Genomic DNA, 23,844 nt, shown 5'->3' on the forward strand with positions numbered 1-23,844 from the left:
ATTCTTTAAACCAGAATGCTTTGGGCTACTAGTCTGGTGTTTCCAGAGAGGCCATATAGAGCTGTGTTGCTTCTTACAAAAACCTGGATAAGATTGCCCCTTCGCCATGGTATACAAGTGCATTTCGTTTTTATTCCAGCAATGGACTTGTTTTAGATGCATTTCACATCACGGCAAATTATAAGACAAGAGACTGCCTCCTACTTTAGGCCCTGATTCAACAATGTACTTAAGCACATGCTTATCTTTAAGAATATGCTTAAGTCGATCCCTATTTAGCAAAACACTTCAGCCCATGTTTAAGTTCTGCTGAAGCCAATGCTCATGCCTCAGTGCTTTGCTGAAGTAGGGCCCTTGTAAATTAACTGGAAGGGGACCACCAGACTCCTCCTCTTTACAGGCTCGACCTGGCTCTCCACCCCCCTCTTCCTCTTGCAGGGCCAGTTAGTTTTCAGTAGATTGCAGAATGGGCCAGACATTAAGTTTGTATGTTGTTCTGCAGCAAAGATCAATTAAAAAACAACAACCCTATGACTGCAATTCAATATGGGACAATTGCCAAGGGAAGTCCACGTGTAGGCCTAAAACATTATCAGTGACCTTATAACTTAGGCCACTTTCACAAACAGTGTAATTTAAGGACACAGCGACAACCTTGGCCCTGGTGTCCCTTGTTATCAACCAAATTCAACCCAGGTGTAACACCTCTGAAATGGAGTTACACCAGGGATCAATTTGGACTTATACATATATGTATGTACAAACACTGTGTTGTTTAAGTGAAGGCAGCTCAAGATAAACAGCCAGCAACATAAGCAGAAAAGAACCTAAGCAACCAACAGTTACATTCTGTTGTATAGTCAACAAAACACCTAACCTATGACAATTTATAGAATGCTTATGCCCAGGTCCTCATCCTACTTATACCAACTGAGGATCTGGCCCCTAACCCTTAACTAACCCTTTCATCATATTTGTTTTAGATCTCCTTCCCTCCTGATCTGTTTTGTTAATTAGAAGGAAAAAACTTACGATTTAGAGAGCAATTTAATTGGAGTGAGAGAGAGAACTAAATTCTCTCTCTCTCTCACCCTCCCCCCCCCCCAATAGGGTTGCCAATCCTTCAGGATTGTCCTTGAGTCTCCAGGAATGAAAGATCATCATGTGATGAAGCCTCCAGGAATACATCCAACCTAAATTGGCAACCCTGTGTGTCACATCAGGCCATAGATTGGGCTGTGTTAGTCCTAAACTTTCTGTACAACTTGCTCAAATGACAGATGTTGTGCAAAGAGACATGATAAAGTTCCAGTGCTGTATTGCTAGAAGAAGGCACACAGTTCCATGGTAAAATTCAACTGACTTCTGCTCTTGGCAACATGTGCCTTTAGCAAATGTAGACACATTCATGAGCATTCAGATGACTGGCTGATGGAATCTAGTACCTGCCATGCTGTAAAGGGGAGCCACCCACATTAAGATGTTGTATCAAAACCGTGGCAACTCAGGAATGATCACTTAGATCTTCCAATGCTGCTGTTGATGGGACCTCAGATCCTCCTGTTCCAAAAGCACAGCCCCCCAGCGACTCTATTAGTGTAGGGCCTCTGACACACAGCTGAGCTGTTCTGGTTCCATCCAGCAGAAGTCATCAGGGCACATATGAACTAGCCAGTTAAAGCAGTAAACTTAAATATATATAAATAAATAAAGATTGCTGGATCTGCAGAGAAATTAGAGCAATTTATGGGCTTAATTATGAAGTGGGCTCACAGACGCCAATATAAACTCCCAGAGAGCCCCAGTATCATGGCAATGGTGGATCTCATGCACTAGGAACCATTTAGCTTAGTGCAATTTGAAATGGAGACAAGGGCTCAGATCTGCCGATATCTAAAGCTCTTCCTGCTGTCAGAGAAAGTAGATCTGCCCAACAATCCCAACTCTGTCCCCCAGAGGAAAGTGAAAACCGTTGTGCTTGGGGTGGGGAGGGGAAAATCCTTCCTGACCTCAGATTTAGTAGGGCAGATTCCCTGAGCTTTCTGCAGCCTCGCTTTGAGCTCTGCCCCACCTAGAGCCAGCACGCTTTCTTCACGCCCGCTTGGAAAGTATCTAGCAGGCGTAGGACTCACTCTAATAATTAACCGTCATTGCTGTAGGGCCCAGAGGCTGCTGGGATCAGGGCCTTACACACTGCACAGGCAGATAACATGGCTCTGTCACAGACATGAGCGCGCACACCCCGACCTCAGCTCTCGGGAACGAAGTGACGTTTGCTCTGATTCAAATTCCTGTTGTAACTTTTGCCCTTCTTAGTAGCGCTATATTTATGTAGTTTGCCTGCAATGCTAGTGCCATCTAGGAGGGGGATGCTGATGAAACAAGCTGCACTTAAGGCTTGGTCTGCCCTGCAGACTTACATCAGTATAACTACATCCACCCTCCCAAGGGACACAGCTATACCGACTGAACTCCCGATGTAGGCAGCAGTACATTGCCAGGTGTGCACTGCCCATTGACATAGCTATCGCCGCTCAGGGAGGTGGAGCGCCTACACCGATGGGAGAAGCATTAGATAGAGTCGTCACCAAGCGCCGCTGCAGTGTGTATGTGTAAACAAGCCCTAAAGCAGGGTTGGATTAAAGCAATCTGGCATCCTAGGCACACCCCTGGCCACACCCCTGTTTTGGCTCCTACTCGCAAGCCATCTGATGGGTTGGTGGTATGGGCAGGTTGCCACATCATCTCTGGGGGCACGGGGTCTCCCTGGACCACCCAGGCTTCAGGGAGTTGGGGTCTGTCCTGAAGGGGGGAGAATTTATGCCCCAGCCACCCAGAGGCCTGGTTGGTATTGGCCAGGGCCCTGTCACAAAACAAGAGTCCAGGGAGAAGCTTACGAGCTTTATTTCACCTGCCTCCTACACCCGCAACTTACTAAAATACCGTGGCTGGGCTGCTTGGACCTGTCTGTGTCCAACCATGGGACTGGCAGCTGCTCCTCTGATCTCCTGACTGGAAGCAGGAGTGCTACAGGCCTGTCCCAAGAAGGGAAGAGAACCCTTGTTAAGTCTCTTTTGGCGCCTGACCCTTTGCCCGTTGACTTTCTGGGGCCAGTATGAGGGCACTGGGGTATAATCAGAGGCCGTGCTCTAGATGCACTCCCCCACATGCCAATGTTCACACTGCAGAACCACTATGGGGAGACCCTATAAGAACAGGCAAAGGGTGCTGGATTTCTCCACCACTCTGGCTGGAAGGAGCCAGTCTCATGAACAAGCTGGATTCATAGGTGTCCAGCGTCAGTCTAGTCCGCTTAGAAGAGTGGATGCCTCAGAAGCCAAAATGCAACCGGTTGGTCTTATTTCCAGCCTGAGCAGCTTGGCATGCTCCCTTTCAAGGGCTGGTTATGTGCCAGCTCTGAAGTCCACAGGAGCCCCCCATGAACAACCTCTGTCCTCTTCATCAGGTCAGAATGTGTCAGTTCCTTGCCTCTCATAGAAATGGCTTCCCCTTCTCCCTCAGCCAGGACAAGCCCTGTGGGAGAGCCACGTTGAGCTGCATCCCACTCTGCTCAGGAAGTGGGAAGCCAAGGCCTCTATATAGTGTGAACCACAGATCTTATTCCAACCCTCCCTATACCCTTCAGAGGAGCTCTATGCTTTAGACAGGTGCCAACTGCATTGCCCATGTTTGCTGCTTGCAGCTCAGTCCACACCGTGGCATGAACATAGCTCTTCCCTCCATCACCTTTTCCAGGGTCACTAAGTGATGGTGTCAAGAGGGAGTTGCTGACTGGACTAGGGGCTTAAAATTCTTCACTGCCCTTAATAAGGGCCCAGCTGGGCTCATTGCAAGCAATTGTCAAAGGCTTGGATTGAGTAGGTTTTAAAGAGACTCAGGCACAGGGAAGAGTCATTTCACTCACCAACATCCTTTCCTCCTAGCCCCCTCATTGCTGATCTGAGCCATCAACAACTCGGTCACTTCTGCTCCAGAACAATGCTCTGCAGTTCTCTAATGACATCCAGCTTCAGACATGGGGGGCTGGGGAGGATTCACCCCAGGGCAGTGGGCCCATACGAGCAACGAGGCACTGCTTACCCCCTGCCCCATGTTGAGGCCTGTTCTGGGGCAGATTTCACCCTTGAGAGGGAGGTCACTTCTCCTCCCCCCCCCCCACACACACCTTTTTACAGATGGGAATATGTGGGGGGGGGGGGGAAAGAGATGCCAATATTTTCAAAAGTGGCCATGGATTTGGGGCGTCTGAGTTCCTGAGTGCTCAGCCTGTGCCCCCCTGGAGGTGGTTTGCAGAGTGGTGGAGCACCCACGACTCCGCTTGAAGTCAGTGGGAGCTAAAGGTGCTGAGAACCTCTGCAAATCAGGCCCAAAGTGTGTCTTAACACTCAACAGTTGAGCTGCTCCCCCAGAATCTCACCCCCTTTGGAGGACTCAGCACTAAGTGACTTGCCCAAGGTTGCACAGAACTCAGCTCTCCTGACTCATGGACCAATGCGTTAACTGCTGAACCATCCTTCGTCTGCTCTCCCTGGAGCCCCTGCCCAGTTCACCTATCGATGCCATGTGCCTCTGTATGTTATCGTTAGGATTGCTTCCCTCACAGTGCTGCACTCTCTGGGCATTCATTATGACCCCTCACGTTCATATAAAGCACCAGCAGACACTGGCCCAAAGGGTTTAAGAGGCAGGAGATGGCTCATTGTAAATTAAAAAGTGTCTCTCTTAGGGCTGAATCTTGCCATTGTTCCATGGAAACCCTACGAAGGCAGCAAGAGTATTTCTGAACAGCTGCCAGAGTGAGATAGTGGTTCTTCCATTGGCCTGGGAATGAGAGCTGGGTTCTCTAGCGCCAAGTCTCTGTACGAATCTGAGTTGGCACTTTGTGTCTAGGCCTCACAATCCCCTCTTATAGGATTGGTAGATGCACACTTCTGAAGGGCTGTATGGTCTGCGTTTGAAGAGTAAACTCGTAGAGCGCTAATACTGGGGCTGATCCTGCAGCATGAGCTCATGGGAGTAATCCCATAAATGTCAGTGGGCCTATTCTGGATAGAGCTCCATGCGAGGAATGTTTATGGATTCTCCTCCTCTCAGTACATGGAGGGACTCCACAATTTAAATGAGACGCTCTAATGGTTTGTAACATGCAGAGAGGGCTGCTACAGGAACTAACAGGGACAGCTTGAGTGCATGTGTATGGAGATCAGGAACTAAGGTAGACCAAATATGTAGAATAAGGCCGGTGATGGTTGGAGATACCAGCAGCTCTGTAGAGGAGAGCAGAGGGCCCTCTTCTTATAGGGAGAATGGCATTGTTACCGGAGTGATGTGACCCTCCCTCTTCCCTAGCTCTACAACACCCCTGTTTATCAAATTCTGGAAGACTGCATGCACAACTTTTTTCTAATTGAAAGCTGACTTTCATCCATCTCTTGTGTCCTCTCCACATCGCCTGCATAGCAGTTCCCATCAAGGTGTTTACACGCCAGATTGATTAGCTTTGATGCTGCCAGTTACACAGTGTTCTCCAGCCTTTCATAAACAATGGAGCAAGTCATTAAAGTGCTCCGTTGTGCTAGTTACCTAGACTGTGCTTAAGCAGTGCCCCTATCTTGAGACCAGACCTGAAGGGCATTCATAGCCAGTGAATGGAAAGCTTCCTGAATGCTTTTTAAAAATAGTTGAAGCTGAACTTTTTTGCATTCACTGCAGCACCAGGGAGCAAGTGCTCCATGGTCAGCAGTTCAGGTGGTTCACATGACCACATTGTGCCTCTGCAGTGTTTTCTTTTCCTCTGTGTTAAGTGTGAGCGGTGAGGTGTCTATCACGTTTTTAAATAGGCCGAGGTTTAAAGCCCTAGATTTGCCGAAGGCTGATCGTCAATGTTTGTTGACACAAAACATGCTCCACCAGCGAAGTGTCAGGTGGCTTTACACCCATAATGAGTTTATAGACAAAATGCCCACAAAGAAGGATGCCAGACATCCCAAGGAATGCAGCCCAGAGCCTATGGCAGGGGTCAGGGCAGAATTAAGGACCAATCTATACTCTAAAGTGGAACCATGTCATAATCAGAGAAACCATATTGTAACTGGCTCCCCCAGAGCAATTACATCTGCACTGGAGATTGGTACTACCAGGGCACAGTAGGCCTTTGCAGCAGATAAGAGGAAGCAGAGTGCAGTGGGCTAAATCCTGGCCCATGGCTCCATCCCCTCTGGACACATAGAAGGGATGGAAAGTGGCCCTAACCAGACAGCTGGGCCTTCATAAGAACAACCACACTGGGTCAGACCAAAGGTCCATCTAGCTCAGTATCCGGTCTTCCAACAGTGGCCAATGCCAGGTGCCCCAGAGGGAATGAACAGAACAGGTAATCATCAAGTGATCCATGCCCTGTCACCCATTCCCAGCTTCTGGCCAACAGAGGCTAGGAACACCATCCCTGCCCATCCTGGCTATCCATTGATGGACCTATCTTTTTTGAACCCTGTTATAGTCTTGGCCTTCACATCATCCTCTGGCAAGGAGTTCCACAGGTTGACTGTGCGTTGTGTGAAAAAAAACTAAAACAAAAAACGTCCTTTTGGTTGTTTTAAACTTGCTGCCTATTAATTTCATTTGGTGACCCCTAGTTCTTGCATTATGAGAAGGAGGAAATGTTATTTACTTGTTTACTTTCTCCACAACAATCATGATTTTAAAGACTTCTCTCTCTTTTCCAAGCTGAAAAGTCCCAGTCTTATTAATCTTTCCTCATACAGCAGCCATTCCATATCCCTAATCATTTTCTGGATCTTTTCCAATTTCAATACATCTCTTTTAGATGGGGTGACCACATATGCACGCAGTATTCAAGATGTGGGCGTACCATGGATTTATATAGAGGCAATATGATATTTTCAGTCTTATTATCTATCCCTTTCTTAATGATTCCCAACATTCTGTTTGCTTTTTTGACTGCCACTGCACATTGTGGATAGTTCTCTGAAAACATCCACTCAGTGACTCCAAGGTCTCTTTCTTGAGTGGTAACAGACAATTTAGACCCCATCATTTTATATGTATAGTTGGGATGATGTTTTCCCATGTGCATTATTTTGCATTTCTCAATATTGAATTTCATCTGCTATTTTGTTGCCCAGTCACCCAGTTTTGTGAGATCCTTTTGTAGCTCTTCGCAGTCTGCTTGGGACTTAACTATCTTGAATAGTTTTGTATCATCTGCATCCCTTCTCTTGACCTATGGGAGTCCGTGGTGGTATAAAGCTGATGCAGCCACCCAATCCTGAACCCAAGCATAGATTAGTGTGCTGGTGTGGCCAGAGAATCTTGCACTCCAGCAATTCCCCAGCCAGCGCAGTCGTCCCTAGGGGACTATCCCTGCTGCCATAATTTAGAGCAGCCTTTAGGCTGCGTTGAGTTTCCCTGGAGATTGAACAACATCTCAGCCAGGCCCAGGATCTGCCCCACTTCATTTCAAGGCTTGAAGCACATCAGACTCAGAACACCCTTCCTGCATCTTGCTAGTGGACTGGTCACTTTCTGCAGAATACAAGAGGAAAAAAAACAAAAACAAAAACAGATGGCCCTTATTGAAACACCTCTTAGCTCAGTAGCATCCAATTACAGTGCCCAAGGTCCAGGAGTATGGATTCCCGGAATGAGGTGGATTCTGGGCACTTAAATCCTATTAAGCTATACCCATGGTCAATGGGTGACTTTCCCCAGCAAAGAAAAGACTACTGAGCGCAGCTATGGGGAAGCCTGCAGGAGCTTCAGAGAATAGCTCATATGCCAGCCCAGTTACACAGGTGCTTGGGCGAACCAGCCACATGGAGCACTATGGTATATGATTGGAGTAAGTTCTATTAAAAGATCTCTAACAGGGATATCACTGGTCAGGTAGTCTGCTGTACCCTATGGTACTTGATTTACCATACCTGGGAGAGGTGTACATACGTGGTTCTAGACCTGGGACTCGACCTGAGGTTCTGTGGCCATAGCATTTCCAGAGAGCTGTGCTTCAGGATCTCAGCTTTGTTATACTTCTAGCCCTCACAGTTGAGAAGAAAGCCTTGAAAGCATGAACTGAGCGTAACTGGTGCAGTATTATCTTTCTGAGCCTGCAGCCAGCCAGCAAGATTCACCACAATGACCTAGAAGTCTGTGTAAAAAAAAATCTAATGTGGATATTTTAAGAGAGATGGGGCTATTTTAAAACAAATTGCATTTACTAACACAAGAGGTCCTGCCTTATTCATTTCCATGTTTAGTTCATTACGCCTCTGTTTGTAAGTATTTAGATGAAGTGCTGCAGAATTTCCAGCCTGCTGCGCCAGGCATTGCAGAATCCTGGGATCTTGGTGCGTCTAGCTTCTAGCTCATCTCAGACTAGCCAGGGACTTACTGGTACTTACTGCATGCTCGGTGGTTTCAAGTGTCAACCCACCTCTAAGAAAGCACTGCACCCTGCAATAGCTTAGTCCAGGTTGGTACCATTAAAAAAAGCCATAAATGTACAAATATAACAAACCATGGCCACAGATACGCCATTGTTGGTGAGCCTTAAATACAGAACCTTAGCACCACATGCTCCAGCCCCTACCATTTGAGCTAGAAAGCCAGCTTGTATGAGAGCCACTGTTCACTGAACTTCATTATGGACCTGATCCAGAGCCCATGAAGGTCAATGGACATCTCCCAATGGTCTTTGGGTCAGGCTGCTTAAGAGGAGAGGCAATGCAGTTATAGTGAAGGTTGCTCAGGTGAAGGGACAGCTCACCTGGGGTTTAATGATCCAGGAGAGCTCGTGAGGAACGAGAAAAGCGCTGAGCTGCTGCCCAGTTACTCTTGCAGCCCCAACTCTGGCTGCACGTGCTCAGGAAGAGGCTCTGAAGGGCTCCTTTGCAGGCAGGGCAGGCTGTAAGTAATAAGTTCTGGGGCCAGACACTAGCAAGGGACAGGGACATGGTCAGGCCAGCGTGTTACACAAAGCTGTTGTGGGCTGGCTGGTTACATAAACCAGCTACCACTTCTGTCCCCCAGACCTTAGTGTTAGCAGCTTTCAGGTCACTCTGCCTCAGAAGGGATAAGAGCCAGTGCTCCACCTTCACCTGCTTCCAGTCCCCCCTTCCCTTCAGGTCCACCATCTCCCTTGGCAGAATGGTTGGGTTGGTGCACTTGGATCTCTGGTTACTTCATAAGCTCCCCTTCTCAGGGATAGGGGGTGGGGGAAATAGAGAGTCCACATAAGGCATAGATACAAGTTCTGTCACTTGCTGTCATGGCCTCAGTGGTCTGTCTGGCCCTTTTCACACCCAAATGGCCTTTGCCTGAGTACCACTGGTTTAGTTCTTGGCCCCTCAATGCGAGGACTCCTCATGCCTCAGGGCTGGGCCACCATTCCTGCTTCAGGGCTCAAGAGTCCTTCTAACCCTCTCCCCTGCCTGAACAGCCCCTCAGCCCTGGATGAGACGCTCCAATAAGTCACTCTTCAGGCAGGGGTCCCTCACAGCCTTCTCCCTAGCTGTAGTCAGTCCACCACCCTTGGCCAGCATTGTCTACTCACCCCTCCAGGAGGCACAACTGAAGGTGCAGGAGAGTCTGGTCTCCCCCTCTACCCCAGGCTACAGCTCTAAGGCCCTAAATAAGGGAACAGCCATCTGCTTTAAGGTCTTCCATCCCCATCTCTGTCCCCTCAGGCCTGCTTCCCACACTGCTTAGGTGGGGCCTCTTTGGCCTTTACTTCAGGCCTTCTTCCCATACTTCCCTAAGTCTGCCCCAGATCCTTCCTGGCTAAGCTCCCCTCATGTTCTGCTCTCAAGTTTCTCCTCATAGGAATGGGGGGGGGGGGGGGGGGAAGAGAGAGAGAGAAAGAGAGAGACCAGGCAGCATCTTTAATAGCAAGAATTGCATCCAGCCCAATCATCAGACCCAGCCACATGACCCCACTCCTATGCAGGATTCAGGGAAAACCAGACACAAGAGGTCCAACTCCTTTTGAGGGGCAGCTCACCCTATGACAGCCACTCTCTCAAACTAGAATCCTCACTTGCACAAACATATGCATGCAAAACTGTGTCTTGTGCATGCAAGTTCAATTTCCTCAAATCTAGCCCTTGATGTGGTTTTAATCCCTGTTTTTTTTTGGTTTCATCTGAATATATTTTTCCATTAATATGTCACACTGCCGTTCTGTAGGTCTTCAAGATCTTTATTGACAATAATGAAGTTCAACCCTGCCCCCAGTCCCACTCTGAGTTAGAGAATTACTTTCCCCCCCCCCCCCCCCAATCAGTAAAATTGGGATGGTAACAAGCCATAACATGGTGAAATGCCTGCCCTGGGCTAGAGGCAGGAACTGAACAATGATTGCCTGGCTCTGAACACTATGCTCTAATCACTAGACAATACTTCCTCCCAAATCTAGAAAGAGAGACACTCAAGTATTCAGCCCTGGAGTGTAACTCTGTTTATTTGACTATTCGGACAAATATTTTATTTGACCTTTCTCCCCTTTAACGTAATGGAGTTGTCAGAGGTTGTTCTGAAGGAGCCAGTTCTGTGCGGTGCCCCCAGGAGATGCAGCCATGAGGAAGAGGCGAGGGAATGGTGGCATTAAGTCATCTTTGCACCCTCTGAACTCTGTGGTGTTCAAAGGATTCAAATGGCCCTGATATGGAGGAGAGCCGCCCCAGCTGTTTAACTTATCGCAGTCCTTGAGCTGCCTATAGACCGCAGTGCATCCCAGAGTCCCTGGAGCATTACGGGCCTAGCCGAGTCCCTTCCTAAGCTGGTCTCTCACCTTCTTTTGTCTTTCCGTTCAGTTTGTCTCCTCCTAAAACCATCATATGCAAAATACCAAACCGCCAGGATAGAACTTGTGGGACTATCAGGACATTCACAAACCATCACTCAGTTCTCTCTGCTTGTGCATTAGACCTTTTCCCCTACCTCCTTCGTCTTGTTTATTTAAATAAGCTGCTTGGGGGCAGGGACGGGACTACTTTGTTTGTCCTAGTACAATGGGGCATTGACCATGGCTGGTCTCAAGGCACTACCATCATAGACAATATCCCAGGGCTCGGAACAGGGGCATAATGGGGCGGCTTATGGCAGTCCAGTGCTGGGGGAGTTCTTGCCCAGCCGCCTGGGACACATTAACCCGCCCTTTACACTGCCAGAGGAGCCAGATCTTTTCTCAGTTGTTTCTAGCATAGCCAAGTCTCTACTCTACTCTGCTACACAGTTTATTGATTTGGGAAGAACATGGATCACAAGGTTTGTATTACACACCAAGGTCATCGCAGATCTGGACCATAACATCATTGTAACAGACTAGCCCATGTGCTTTTCGTTGGGTTATTTTCTTCTTACTGCACTGCTGTACATAATTCTAATTATATACACAAAACCACATTACAAAGGCATTATTAAAGTTGCACAGCCAAGATTGCAGTAACTAGGAAATGCCAGGCATTGCCTATGCATTTCCTGTCACCCCTCATAGCCTGGGAAGGTGCTGCAACTCCCCTGCCTTAGTTGCCCTTCACTCAGACCTCCTCAAATACTCCACACAGGCCAGAGGTATAAAAACAAAAAGTGTTTCCCTTCTGGGGTCCTTTTCCAGTCAAGGAAGCCCACAGCCCTCTACTAGGGGCTGTGCTCTGCTTCAGGTCAGCTTCTTCCAGCTGGCCTCTCTATCTTCCTCTAATCCAGCTCCCCCTGGCCCTACACAAGTAGCAAAGACTCACAAACACAAAATAAGCTCCAAATGAAGAGTCCTCACCCAGTATCTAGCTAGGCAGAGCCTCTCCTTCCCAAGGGTCTGTCTTCCTGCTCACCAGCAGCAACTCCTCATCGTCCACAGAAACCTTCTTCTCTCTATAGCCATCTGCTAGCCCAGGCTTCTTCCTTATCCACCAGAGGCCTGATCCGGTGTGGTGACCCAAAGGTCACATGACTTGGTTAATTTTCCCTACCTGGGGAGGAGAGTTGGCGGTGTTACAGGTGGGCATGAGACCCATTGCCTTTTAAAGGGCCAGCTACCCTGACTTCTGAGTACTTGACTTTGCAGCCTTAATAATATTCTTTTAACTACTTTGTATGTGAGTGCGTGTATGTCATTTCCTAGGTGTTTAAAAAAGCAAACTGAAAAATCAGAAAGTCCACCTTGTGGCATCACATTGACACCCAGATGGGTCATCAGCCACATTGGAACCTTTAGATTCACCACACAGACCTCTGCCACTTGAGCAAATGATAGCAGTAGTAGGTTGTTATCCTTTATATGGAGTAGCACTAGAGGGGGGATAGGACACTTTGCCAGGGGCTTTCACAGATATTTGCTGTCAGCAGAGGAAGGGGTGAGACTCATTTCTTGGGTTCCAGCCCAGGCTCTGGAGGGGAGTGTGCTCTAGTGGGCACAGAACACTTCTGTCTGTTTGTACCCTCCCTGAAGCTTGACCCCTTCTACCCTATCCCCTCCTAGCAGTCCCTGTCTTGTGTCTCCTCACCCTAGGCTCCTTGTCCCACTCTCATTCTCCTCTCTTTTCCAGTCCCAGTCTCCACTCCTCAGACTTTTCATCTCAGTCCTGGTCTTGTCCAGCATGTTCTAGTCCCACCCCTCTGGGCTCTCCTTCCCAGTCCCTGCCCCCAAGCCCAGGCTCTTTGCCCAACCATTCTCATTCCCGCCTTGCCCCCAGTTCCTTCCTTCTTGCTTCCTTGTCCAATCTAGCTTTTTCCCTCCTCTGGCCTCCAGTCTCTTTCCCCACACCCCATGTTCTCCACCTCCCCTGGGTCCCGGTCCCAGTCCCAGTCTCCCTATCCAATCTCAGTGTGCCTCCTCCCAGCCTCTTTGCCCAGCCACTCCCATTTCTCCCCCTGTGCCTCAGCTCATCAGCAGATCTGTCTCATCTCCTTCTTCCTCCACCCCACAGGTTCCTCAGTCCTAGTCTCCTTGCCAGGCAGTCTGACTCTTTCACCTGGATCCTTATCCGGTCTTGGTCTCCACCCCACCCCAAGCTCTCTCTTTGATCTCCCCAGCTCCCAGTCCTGGTCTCCTTGCCCAGCCTTCTCGTCTGACTCCCAGTCCTAGTCTCCCTCCCATCCCAGATTCTCTCTCAGCCCTGCCAGCCTGTATTCAGTCTTCCCCCTCCCCCAGCTCCTTGGCCCATCTACCCCTCTCCCCCTGGTTGTTGAATGAGGCAGCTTTCTCTTCCACACTGTTCCTTCCTGCCCAAGGTACGAATGCAAATGCAATGGAGATGGGCCAGCACGCATGTGCTTTTGATTCTGCAAAACCCCTTCGGTTCATTTTCTTTCCAAGCCCAGGGTGGCTTGGATGTGGGTCCAATTTATATGAGCCTGCAAAATCTGGGCGAGAGGGTGGTCAGATAAGTGGCTATGTCATCTCTTCTGCACTCCAGCAGGGAAAGGGCTGCTTTGAGGGCACGGCGCAATGAAGCACTTTTCCTGCAATCTTTCATTACTCATTGTTCTCAGAGTAGATAAATATTAAATTAAAACCCACCCCATCCAACCACAGGGCCCTCATCCCTTAGCACAGCCATTGATAGAGGTTGTTAGTTCCCGGGCAGCAGCCTTGCCCAGCGGAGAGAGCAATGGACTGGGAATTGGGAAGTCTGTTCTCACTTTTGTCACTTAGTTGCTCTGTGCCTCAGTTTCCCCCGCTGTGAAATGGGGATAATGATACGCAGCTTTGCAAAGTGCTTTGAGGTCTAAGTATTTATTAGAGCTGGAGAGAACTAGTGGACTGACTCAACACATTTCAGTGAAAAATGGGGAGAACATGGCTATTTGTAATTGCTATTTATTATTCTCTTGTGTGAAGCTACTTCTCTGTCTGCAAAAGAGACATTCAGCCAGTTTAACAATCCTGCCGGCTGAGACTTACAGGCCAGGAGTTGCCTGTCAGCAGATGCCTGCTTTTTCCGGGTGTATATATTTAGTGTCTCATCTGTTTCCTCTTGATAAGGGGTGAATTCTGTTGATCAAACCCTAAGACCTAAATTCTAATCAGCTTCCTGATAGGATCATGCCATTATGCCCTTTCAAATCCCTTTCCAGCTTTTCATCTGCTGCCCCAGATTCTGCTGTGTAAATCTGGAGTAACTCCATTGAAATCAACAGGCTCCAGATTTATGCCAGGGGGATGAAGATCAGAACCTGGCTCAGGGTCTAATTTCCACCACTGTAATTAAGATTTATTGGACCCCCTCCCTCCAACACCTCCAACTCTCACCCAAGTAGGAGCACACGGTGGGAAGACATGAGGATGCCTGTGACTCAAGGGGTGACTACCCATCCCAATAGCTGTGAACCAAACCTTAATCCTTGTTTAGTTAACTCACCGTGGGGGAAAGGGATAGAGGGTGGCCTGGTCATTTTCAATGCCTTTTGGCTTCCTGCTTCTGACCAGAGGAAGCAGCACTGACATAACCCGGGAAAGTCTATTCTCATGCATTTTCCTGCCCAGCTCTACAGTCATGAGTGCATCATGTGCTCCGTGTGACCATCTGAACGCTTGAGTGTTTATCCAGTCCAGCCCCTTAGCCCATCCCTAGCGTTTCATAATAATAATATTTGGCACAATATCATAGTTTTCACCCCTCGATCTCACAACACTTTTCACAGATGGGGAAGTGTCAACATCCCCATTTTACAGAGGGGAAACTGAGGCACAGCAAGGGAAAGTGACTTGCCCGAGGTCACACAGTAGGTCAGTGGCATAACAAGTACTAGAACCTAGGTCTCCTGACATACAGTCTGCTCATCTCTTATTCCTTATTTAGTGCCGGAGACCTAGCCTGCACTTTGCAAACTCTGTGCGAGTGCCAGCGCTAGGCTGGTTTGTTTGCTCTCGAGGAAAACAGGTCAAAATGAATAAAAGCAAAAGGGGGTGAGGAGACGGTCATTGCCTGAGGCACCGGGAGGGGAAAGAAAATGCTGAATGAACTCAGCATTACAGGAGGTGTCTGGGTGGTAAGAGTGACACTGTCAGAGATCAAGGGGCTGCAGCCGCCAGCCCTGAGGGGCTGTGCTTTCCCCAGCACACAGTACCCTATAAAAAGTGAATGGTTGCAGCGACTTGTCCTTGAGATCCAGATCAGGGTTTCCTCTCCCTCCTCCCTGCAGCCCATCTGAATCCCTCGTGATGCAGGAAGCTCTGGCTTTCCACAGGGCATGAATGAATTTCTCCTTTCTTTGCAGGCCTTTGCACTGAAGCCAAGTGAAGAACCTCATGATTGCACTATACATAACTCGACTCAGCTAAGCTTTCGCTAGGAAGGAAGGGGTTTCTGCCCTTCAGAAGGACTCGTCCACCCAGACAGGACTCTCAAGCGTCACTCTCCCACCCAGCACCCACCAGCAACATCCATCTCCGTGTTCTGAGGCAGGCACTCGACGCTGGGTTTTTCTTCTCTCTTCCCATCAAAGCTCACCTTGGAAACCATTCCCCAGCCATGTTCCAACGCCTCACCAGCCTCTTCTTCAGTGACAGCAGCACACCTGAGGGCCTGGAGGAACCCAAACCCTTTGTCTCTGAGGAGGAGGAAGAGGATGGATGGCTCATTATTGACCTTCCAGGTGAGAAAAGCAGAGGGCAGGGGGAGGGGGCCACCGCTTAGAAGGCCTCTTGTTTCACCGTAGGCCTAACGATGAGTGAATCACTTGAGATAAAATCCATCCCTTCCCACCCCTGCATCTGACGCTTTGACAGAAGCCCCAGCTGAATCTTCAAGGTTCTGGAGGGTCTGGTTAACTGCCCCCCACGTCCCATTATTATCTTTCATCCTCACTCTTCTTCTGGCCAAGGCAGGTCCCACTTCCGGGTCAGTGAGAGGAAGGGTGGTCCAGTGGTTAGAGTACTAACATAGGATTTAGGAGGTCTAGGTTCAAGCCCCTGCTCCCCAACAGACTTCCTGTATGACCTTGAGCAAGTCACTTAGTCTCTCTGTGCCTCAGGCTGCCAGTGTTGCGTGGCTAGCTAAATATTGTGAGATGCTGTGGTGATGGGGGCCACACACGTACCGGAGAGAGCTGACGGGCAGTGGAGGGGTAGCTTGCACTGCTGCTGTCTGTGCTACATCTGGTCTATGGAAAAGCAAAACACCTAGTTTCCCTCATGGCAAAGGTACTTTAGGTTGGTACAGTGGTGGTTCCCAGCCCTACCGCTCACGGTAGTGTTGCTGCAGCCCTTGGGGCTCTGGTACCCCCAGGGACTTTGAGGATTACACGGCTGTGAGTCTGGGAGCTTGTGACGTGTCTCCTTTGCAGTGCCTGAAGGGGGGGCTGAAGGAGATGAGGGGAATTTCACCCAACACGTGTGCTCTGAGTATGCAGGTTTCTCTCCCTATCTGCCCTGCCTCACTATCCCTCCATTGGTTATAAATCATCTGGAGGCTAGTGCTGCAGGAGCTACCTCCAGGGAGTGTGAGGAGGGGAGATGTTCAGGATCTCATCTGGAGGGCAGCCGGGAGCTGGGGATCAAGCCCACTAAAGCTGACAGTGCCACACGCCACCTGCTCCTGGTTTGTTTGCTTGGAGAGTTCCTAGCACCCCAGCGAATGGCTCACACAGAGTCCATCCCCCCTGCCGTGTTTGAATTGCAAAGCAAGAGGCTGAAGTTACTCTTCTAACTTCACTGCCAAGCCAAACACGATGAATCTGGAATCAGTCATTTGATCGCTCTCCTAAACTGACCCAACCAAGAGCAACAATCTGGGTTGGACACTCTCAGTGGCACTACCGTCACAGAGAGCAAGAGCATGCATGCTAAGTGCCAAGGGATCTCTCACCCATGCTGGGGATGCCCAGAAAGCATTTTCAGGTTAGTATCTTGCCTGAAGGATGAACATCCAAAGGATTCTGAAACCCATCCAGAAATCGAGGCCCCCACTAATTCACATACAAATCAATTGGGCAAAGTTTCTGAGGTATTAACTTTACCTGTAAATGAGCCCTCCGTCAGGTATAAACTGATTTAAAAGGTTACAGAAGATCTCTTTATGTTCGTTTAATCAAAGAGTATTTTACCCTGTTGACTTAACGCAAACTCATTTGGCACTTACTTGTTTGTGGACTGTTCTCCCAGAGTTGGGAACAGACATGAAGGATACGCAGAATGCCCATTCTCCCCCAAAATCCCTTTTAAAAGCAATGTCTTATTGAAGGCTAATGTCTCCCAGGCCTTTCATTTCTTATTGCTTTGTTCATTTAATAAGAAACAAATTTGAAGATTTCAAAATACCGTTCTTTTTGCCAATATGTTTGTTTTTTACTCTATTTTCATTTTCCAAGACTATTCTCACTGGGCCGGTGAGAGGGAAGCATGATTTAAGAACAGATAGAAAGTTTGGCTGCACCCTGCAGTTAGAGTTTATATATTTTATCCAAGCCTCTTAATTAAATTGTTGTGCCCAGAGCAAATTGTGCACACAAATGAGTAGGGTGCAAACACCTACCTGCCTGAGTTGGGAGTACAAATGGGTGTCTAAGAGCTGCCAGCTGCCCAGGTAGTTTGTTATGGGCACAACATTAAGCTTATGCTCTAATAAATTTGTTAGTCTCTAAGGTGCCACAAGTACTCCTGTTCTTATTGTGAGCAAAGTCCATGGGCCAAGTTGCTCCTGGGGCAACAAATGATTTTATCTCTGACCAGAGACTCTGTCAACTCACCAAAGTCACAGGTCTGAGTCTTCTTAATTCCCTGACATATTGCTCTATAGTGTCATCAGTTTTTTGCATGCATGCAAAAAAATGGTCTCTCTCAAAGGTTTCACTCCTTTTTGGCATGCAATCTTCCTCAGATTTAGTCAGTATTTTACTTAATAATAATATATATGGAGATATACCTATCTCACAGAGCTGGAAGGGACCCTGAAAGGTCATTGAGTCCAGCCCCCTGCCTTCACTAGCAGGACCAAGTACTGATTTTGTCCCAGATTCCTAAGTGGCCCCTTCAAGGATTGATCTCACAACCCTGGGTTTAGCAGACCAATGCTCAAACCACTGAGCTAGCCTTCATGCTTTCACTGTCTTCAAACATTCATTTGTGGCAGACTGCTCTGTGAAGGAGATTTAACTTTAGAAAAAGCTCTCCAGAAACTGTGAAAGCACAAGCTAAAGAGCTGGATTCACCAGAAGGGTTATCCATGTACTAAATACAAAAGAATATAGCCAGGATAGGTCAAACCAGAAAGCGGAACTACTTGCTATGAAAACCACTGCTAGGGGAAGACTGGGTATAAACGGTGATGTGGAAGGTGTGGATCACAGCGTGGCCCCAAATAGAGTGTTGCCTTTGGGAAACTCTGTCAGAAATGTGGGGGAGATAATCATTTTGCAAAATGCTGCAGATGCCAAATGCAGAAAGCATTCAGTTGAAGACAACATGGTTGAGGAATTCTTCATAAACACACTGAAATCAAGCAAGCCTGATGAAAGGACTGGATACTGCCTATGACAGTGAATGGAACAATAATTCCACTGAAACTGGACACGGGAGCTCAGGTTAACATTCTGTCTGAACAAGATTATGAGAGACTGACGATAAGACCAAAACAGGGACCAACAGAAAAAAAAAGTAGCTGGTTATTCTGGAACAAACATACCAGTGAAGGGGAGGTGCATTGCTAGTATCAACCATAAAAACACCACATACAGGCTCCCGTTCATTGTCGTGCCAAAGGAGGAGACACCAGTTTTAGGGCTGTCTGAGTGTGAAAAACTCAGTCTGGTAAAATGGGTGCTCTCACTACATTTTTTTTTTAATGGAGATATCCTATCTCCTAGAACTGGAAGGGACCTTGAAAAGTTATTGAGTCCAGCCCCCTGCCTTCACTAGCAAGACCAAATACTGATTTTGCCCCAGATACCTAAGTGGCCCCCTCAAGGATTGAACTCACAACCCTAGGTTTAGCAAGTCAAGGCTCAAACCACTGAGCTATTCCCCCCTCCCGATTTGTTGTGCCAAAGGAGGTGACACATGATACATGATCGTACTGTACCTGCCTAGGAAGCACTCTTTCGGGAATATCATGATCTGTTTCAAGAGTTGGGCTGCTTGCAGGGTGAACATACAATTCGGCTAAACAAGGAGGTCCCTCTAGTTGTCCATCCATGTAGAAAAGTGCCCTTTGCACTCTGTGATAAACTCAAGATTGAGCTTGCAAGGATGGAAGCAATGCAAGTGATACAAAAAATGGAGGCACCAACAGAATGCGTGAGCTTGGTAGGCATTGTGGAGAAAAGTAACAGCCAGCTATGCATATGCTTAGATCCCAGAGACCTCAACAAGGCTATAATAAGAGAACATTTCAAACTACCAACCAGAGAAGAGATTATGGCTCAATTTGCAAATGCACAATATTTCAGTACAGGGAGCGGGAATAATTTGTATAGTGGGGGGGTGCTAAGAGCGATTGAGCCAAACTGTTAACCCTGTGTATGATGGAAATCACTTCAAGCCAAGGGGTGCAGCAGGACTCCCAGCACCCCAAGTTCCAGCACCTGTGTTTCAGTAAATTGGATGCAGCCTCAGGATTTGGCACCTAAAATTAACTGAAGAAAGCTCAAAGTTATGCCCATTTAATATCCCATTTGGAAGACATACATTCTTACACTCAGAGCCGGCTCCAGGCACCAGTGCAGCAAGCAGGTGCTTGGGGCGGCCAACAGAAAGGGGCGGCACATACGCCTCTTCGGCGGCAGTTTGGCGGTGGGTCCCTCAGTCCCTCTCGGAGGGAAGGACCTGCCGCTGAATTGCTGCCGAAGAATGAAGCAGCGGCGGTAGAGTTGCTGCCGAAGTGCCGCTGATCGCGGCTTTTTGGTTTTTTGGCCACTTGGGGCGGCAAAAATGCTGGAGCTGGCCCTGCTTTCACTTACCCTTCAGCATAGCTTCAGCACCAGAAATGCTGGTGACCACAAAACCATACATATGATCTATGAACACATTAATGGTGTTGAAAACCTCAATGGATGACATCATCATCATCTGGGGCTCAATGTAAAAGGACTTCAGGAAGTCCTGGATGCAACTACAGCTGCAAACCTCAAACTAAACAGGGAGAAATGTGTTTTTGGGGTTACAGAACTGACTTTTGTTATTTCCAATGAAGGTGTAAAACTTGATAAGAGGAAGATTTCAGCCATTGAAATGATGCCACATTCCCAGTCGAAGAAAGATGTCCAGCAGTTCCTGGGAATGGTTAATTATCTTGGAAAGTTCATACCTAATCTGTCAACCAAAGCAGCAGCTTTGAGAAAACTCCTAGAGAATAAAAACACATGGTGTTGGGGTGCAGAACAGGAGGAATCATGGGAAGGTTTAAAACAACAACTGATACAAGAACCAGTGTTGAAGTTCTATGCACCAGAAAGGCCTATTAAAATCTCAGTAGATGCTTCACAGTCTGGGTTAGGTGCCATGATTTTACAGACATATGAGGATTGTTGGCAACCAACGGCATATGCATCCCAATCACTGACTGAGGCAGAAACCAGATATGCACAGATTGAGAAGGAGCTTTTAGGAATATTGTTTGCCTGTGAGCGATTCAATCAGTATATTTATGGACAGACAGTGGAAGTTGAAATGGACCATAAGCCCTTGATAGAGTTATTTAGCAAACCGCTAAATGACTGTACCTTAAGGATTCAAAGAATGATGATAAAGCTGCAAAAGTATGATTTGATTGTGACCTACATGCCCGGTAAATTCATGTTCACTGCAGATGCACTTTCCAGAGCAGTGCCTCCCACAAAAGCAGAGAAGACTTTAGAGACAGAGATGCAAATCTATGTAGATCTGATTATAAAGTCAGTTCCCGTAGCTAACAGGAAACTGCGACAAATAAGAGAGGAAACAGAGAAAGATGAATCATTGGGGCTATTAAAAGAAGTGATAGTTAAAGGGTGGCCTGAAAAAATAAGGAGTTGCTGTCCAAGTATAAGAGACTATTGGAACTGCAGACATGAACTTGCTCTGATAGATGGGGTGATTTTCAAGGGCAGTAAGGTTGTAATTCCAATGAACCTCCAAAAAGAAATGGTACAGAAGATCCCCAAGGGTCATTTATGAATTGTTAAGTGCAAACAACAAGCACGAGAAGTGCTGTATTGGCTGCGGATCAATCACCAATTACTAATTTGGTAGGAAACTGCTTTTCCTGCTTGAAATACAAGCCATGCCAACCAGCAGAGTCACTGAGACCTCATCCAGTTCCACAAAGGCCTTATGAGAAAGTTGGCACTGACTTATTTACCTGGCAATTAAAGGATTAGTTAATAGTCACAGATTATTATTCTCTGTATCCAGCAATTTGCTCACTGCACCGTACTAATAGTAAGTCAGTGATAGCCGGCATGAAGGGAATCTTCTCCAGACATGGAATTCTAGATGAAATCTTTAGTAATAATGGGCTGCAGTTTTCCAATGCAAATTTTAGGCAATTTGTTATAAATGGGAATTTTCATCACAAAACATCAAGTCCAAATTATCCCCCATCAGATGGACTTGAGGAAAGGTTTATACGGACAGTAAAGAACCGTATGAAAAATACTTTTGACAGTGCGGGTGATTTGTATAAAGCTTTATTGGTTTACCGAAGTACACCTCTGGAGAAAGGTTTTTCTTCAGCTCAGCTGTTAATGGGAAGAAGGATCCGATCTAATTTACCAGTCACTGATAACTTGCTGAAATCTCATAACAATGAAACCATACAGAAGATGAAAGAAAATCAGAAGTGGAAGCAGAAATTTTATTTTGACAAAAGGGCTCTCCCCTCTCCTAACCCAGGTGGTAGAGTGTGCCTGAGGAATCATACCTCTATTGAGGCCAAAGAACAGCTGCATCCAAGGTCTTATGTGTTCCAGACAGACCAGGGGGACACATTTCGACAGTAAGTGAAGGGATCTAAGAGTACATAAGAACATAAGAATGGCCGTACTGGGTCAGACCAAAGGTCCATCTAGCCCAGTATCCTGTCTACCGACAGTGGCCAGTGCCAGGTGCCCCAGAGGGAGTGAACCTAACAGGTATAGATCAAGTGATCTCTCTCCTGCCATCCATCTCCACCCTCTGACAAACAGAGTCTAGGGACACCATTCCTTACCCATCCTGGCTAATAGCCATTAATAGACTTAACCTCCATGAATTTATCCAGTTCTCTTTTAAACGCTGTTATAGTCCTAGCCTTCACAACCTCCTCAGGTAAGGAGTTCCACAAGTTGACTGTGCGCTGTGTGAAGAACAACTTCCTTTTATTTGTTTTAAACCTGCTGCCTATTAATTTCATTTGGTGACCCCTAGTTCTTGTATTATGGGAATAAGTAAATAACTTTTCCTTATCTACTTTCTCCACATCACTCATGATTTTATATACCTCTATCATATCCCCCCCTTAGTCTCCTCTTTTCCAAGCTGAAAAGTCCTAGCCTCTTTAATCTCTCCTCATATGGAACCCATTCCAAACCCCTAATCATTTTAGTTGCCCTTCTCTGAACCTTTTCTAGTGCCAGTATATCTTTTTTGAGATGAGGAGACCACATCTGTATGCAGTATTCAAGATGTGGGCGTACCATCGATTTATATAAGGGCAATAAGATATTCTCTGTCTTATTCTCTATCCCCTTTTAAATGATTCCTAACATCCTGTTTGCGTTTTTGACCGCCTCTGCACACTGCGTGGACGTCTTCAGAGAACTATCCACAATGACTCCAAGATCTTTTTCCTGATTCGTTGTAGCTAAATTAGCCCCCATCATATTGTATGTATAGTTGGGGTTATTTTTTCCAATGCGCATTACTTTACATTTATCCACATTAAATTTCATTTGCCATTTTGTTGCCCAATCACTTAGTTTTGTGAGATCTTTTTAAAGTTCTTTTTGAAGTAATCCCAGAAAGTTCCAAAACATTGACAGTCAATGTGGACTCTGGCATTTCCCAACTGACTGATCATTTATCATCAACGGAGGAAGGAGAAACAGGCTAAGAGTAAGAGAACAACTCAGACTCTAATGAAAGGCTGATACTGAGAAGATCAGAGAAGGAGATTAAACATCCTGAAAGACTCATAGAGATTTGCTAACCTGCTGGGAAAAGGGGTATTTGAGGAAAGTGAGTGGTAAAGACTCAATCCAGAGTGATGTGCTGGTAACCTCTCCTCTCTAGGTAGTTGACACATTGATTTATGGAAATGAACTAGATGGGTTGAGAATTTTATGCCTGTGTTATTAGATAGTCATTAGCTGTTTATATATATGCATATAAGAGCTAATTGTTTTTTTTAAAAGGGAAGATGTAGAGATATGTTTGTGGAAGATTATAATTTAGAGACACTCCCTCTTAAGGGACAGTATTATGAATAGAGGAATTTAGAGATGTGCCCTGGAAGCTGGGGTTGAGAACCGAGTGTAGCTGTGCACAGCAGTTCACCACAGAAGCTCTCTAGTTTATTCTGTTAAAAGTTTTATTCCTTTCTCATTCACTGGTTTGTTGTTTAATGAATCCCAAGGTCATTACATGCATCAGCTGATCTCTGTTGGGATGGTGCACAATGAAGGCGTCTCAGAAACCATGCTTCCACTCCCCCGGAAGCTTTGGCACTGCTAGGGTTACCATATGTCTGGATTTTCCCGGACATGTCTGGCTTTTTGGTCCTCAAATCCCCGTCCGGGAGGAAATTCCAAAAAGCGGGACATGTCCGGGAAAATAGGGAGGGGTCGTGGGGCTTGGGTCCGGGCTGGAGCCGCTGGGGCTGGCCGTGCTCGGCCGGCGCCGGGGGCTGGGGCCGG

The 23,844-nt window shown here is 47.2% G+C and overlaps 1 protein-coding gene across 5 annotated transcripts in view; it reads left to right on the top strand.

Annotated features, from left to right (window-relative positions):
• Positions 1-23,844, top strand: part of TP53INP2 (tumor protein p53 inducible nuclear protein 2) — a 52,253-nt gene that overhangs the window by 12,178 nt on the left and 16,231 nt on the right. For all 5 annotated transcript variants that reach the window (XM_005295383.5, XM_008168134.4, XM_065565745.1 and 2 more), the window contains exon 2: positions 15,256-15,633. In XM_005295383.5, the coding sequence (XP_005295440.2) occupies positions 15,510-15,633 (124 nt within the window). In that variant the 5' untranslated portion in view covers positions 15,256-15,509. The remainder of the gene's footprint in view (positions 1-15,255; positions 15,634-23,844) is intronic.

The sequence above is a fragment of the Chrysemys picta genome, chromosome 13 (genome assembly GCF_011386835.1).
Source record: "Chrysemys picta bellii isolate R12L10 chromosome 13, ASM1138683v2, whole genome shotgun sequence".
In the NCBI taxonomy this organism is placed as follows: Eukaryota; Metazoa; Chordata; order Testudines; family Emydidae; genus Chrysemys; species Chrysemys picta.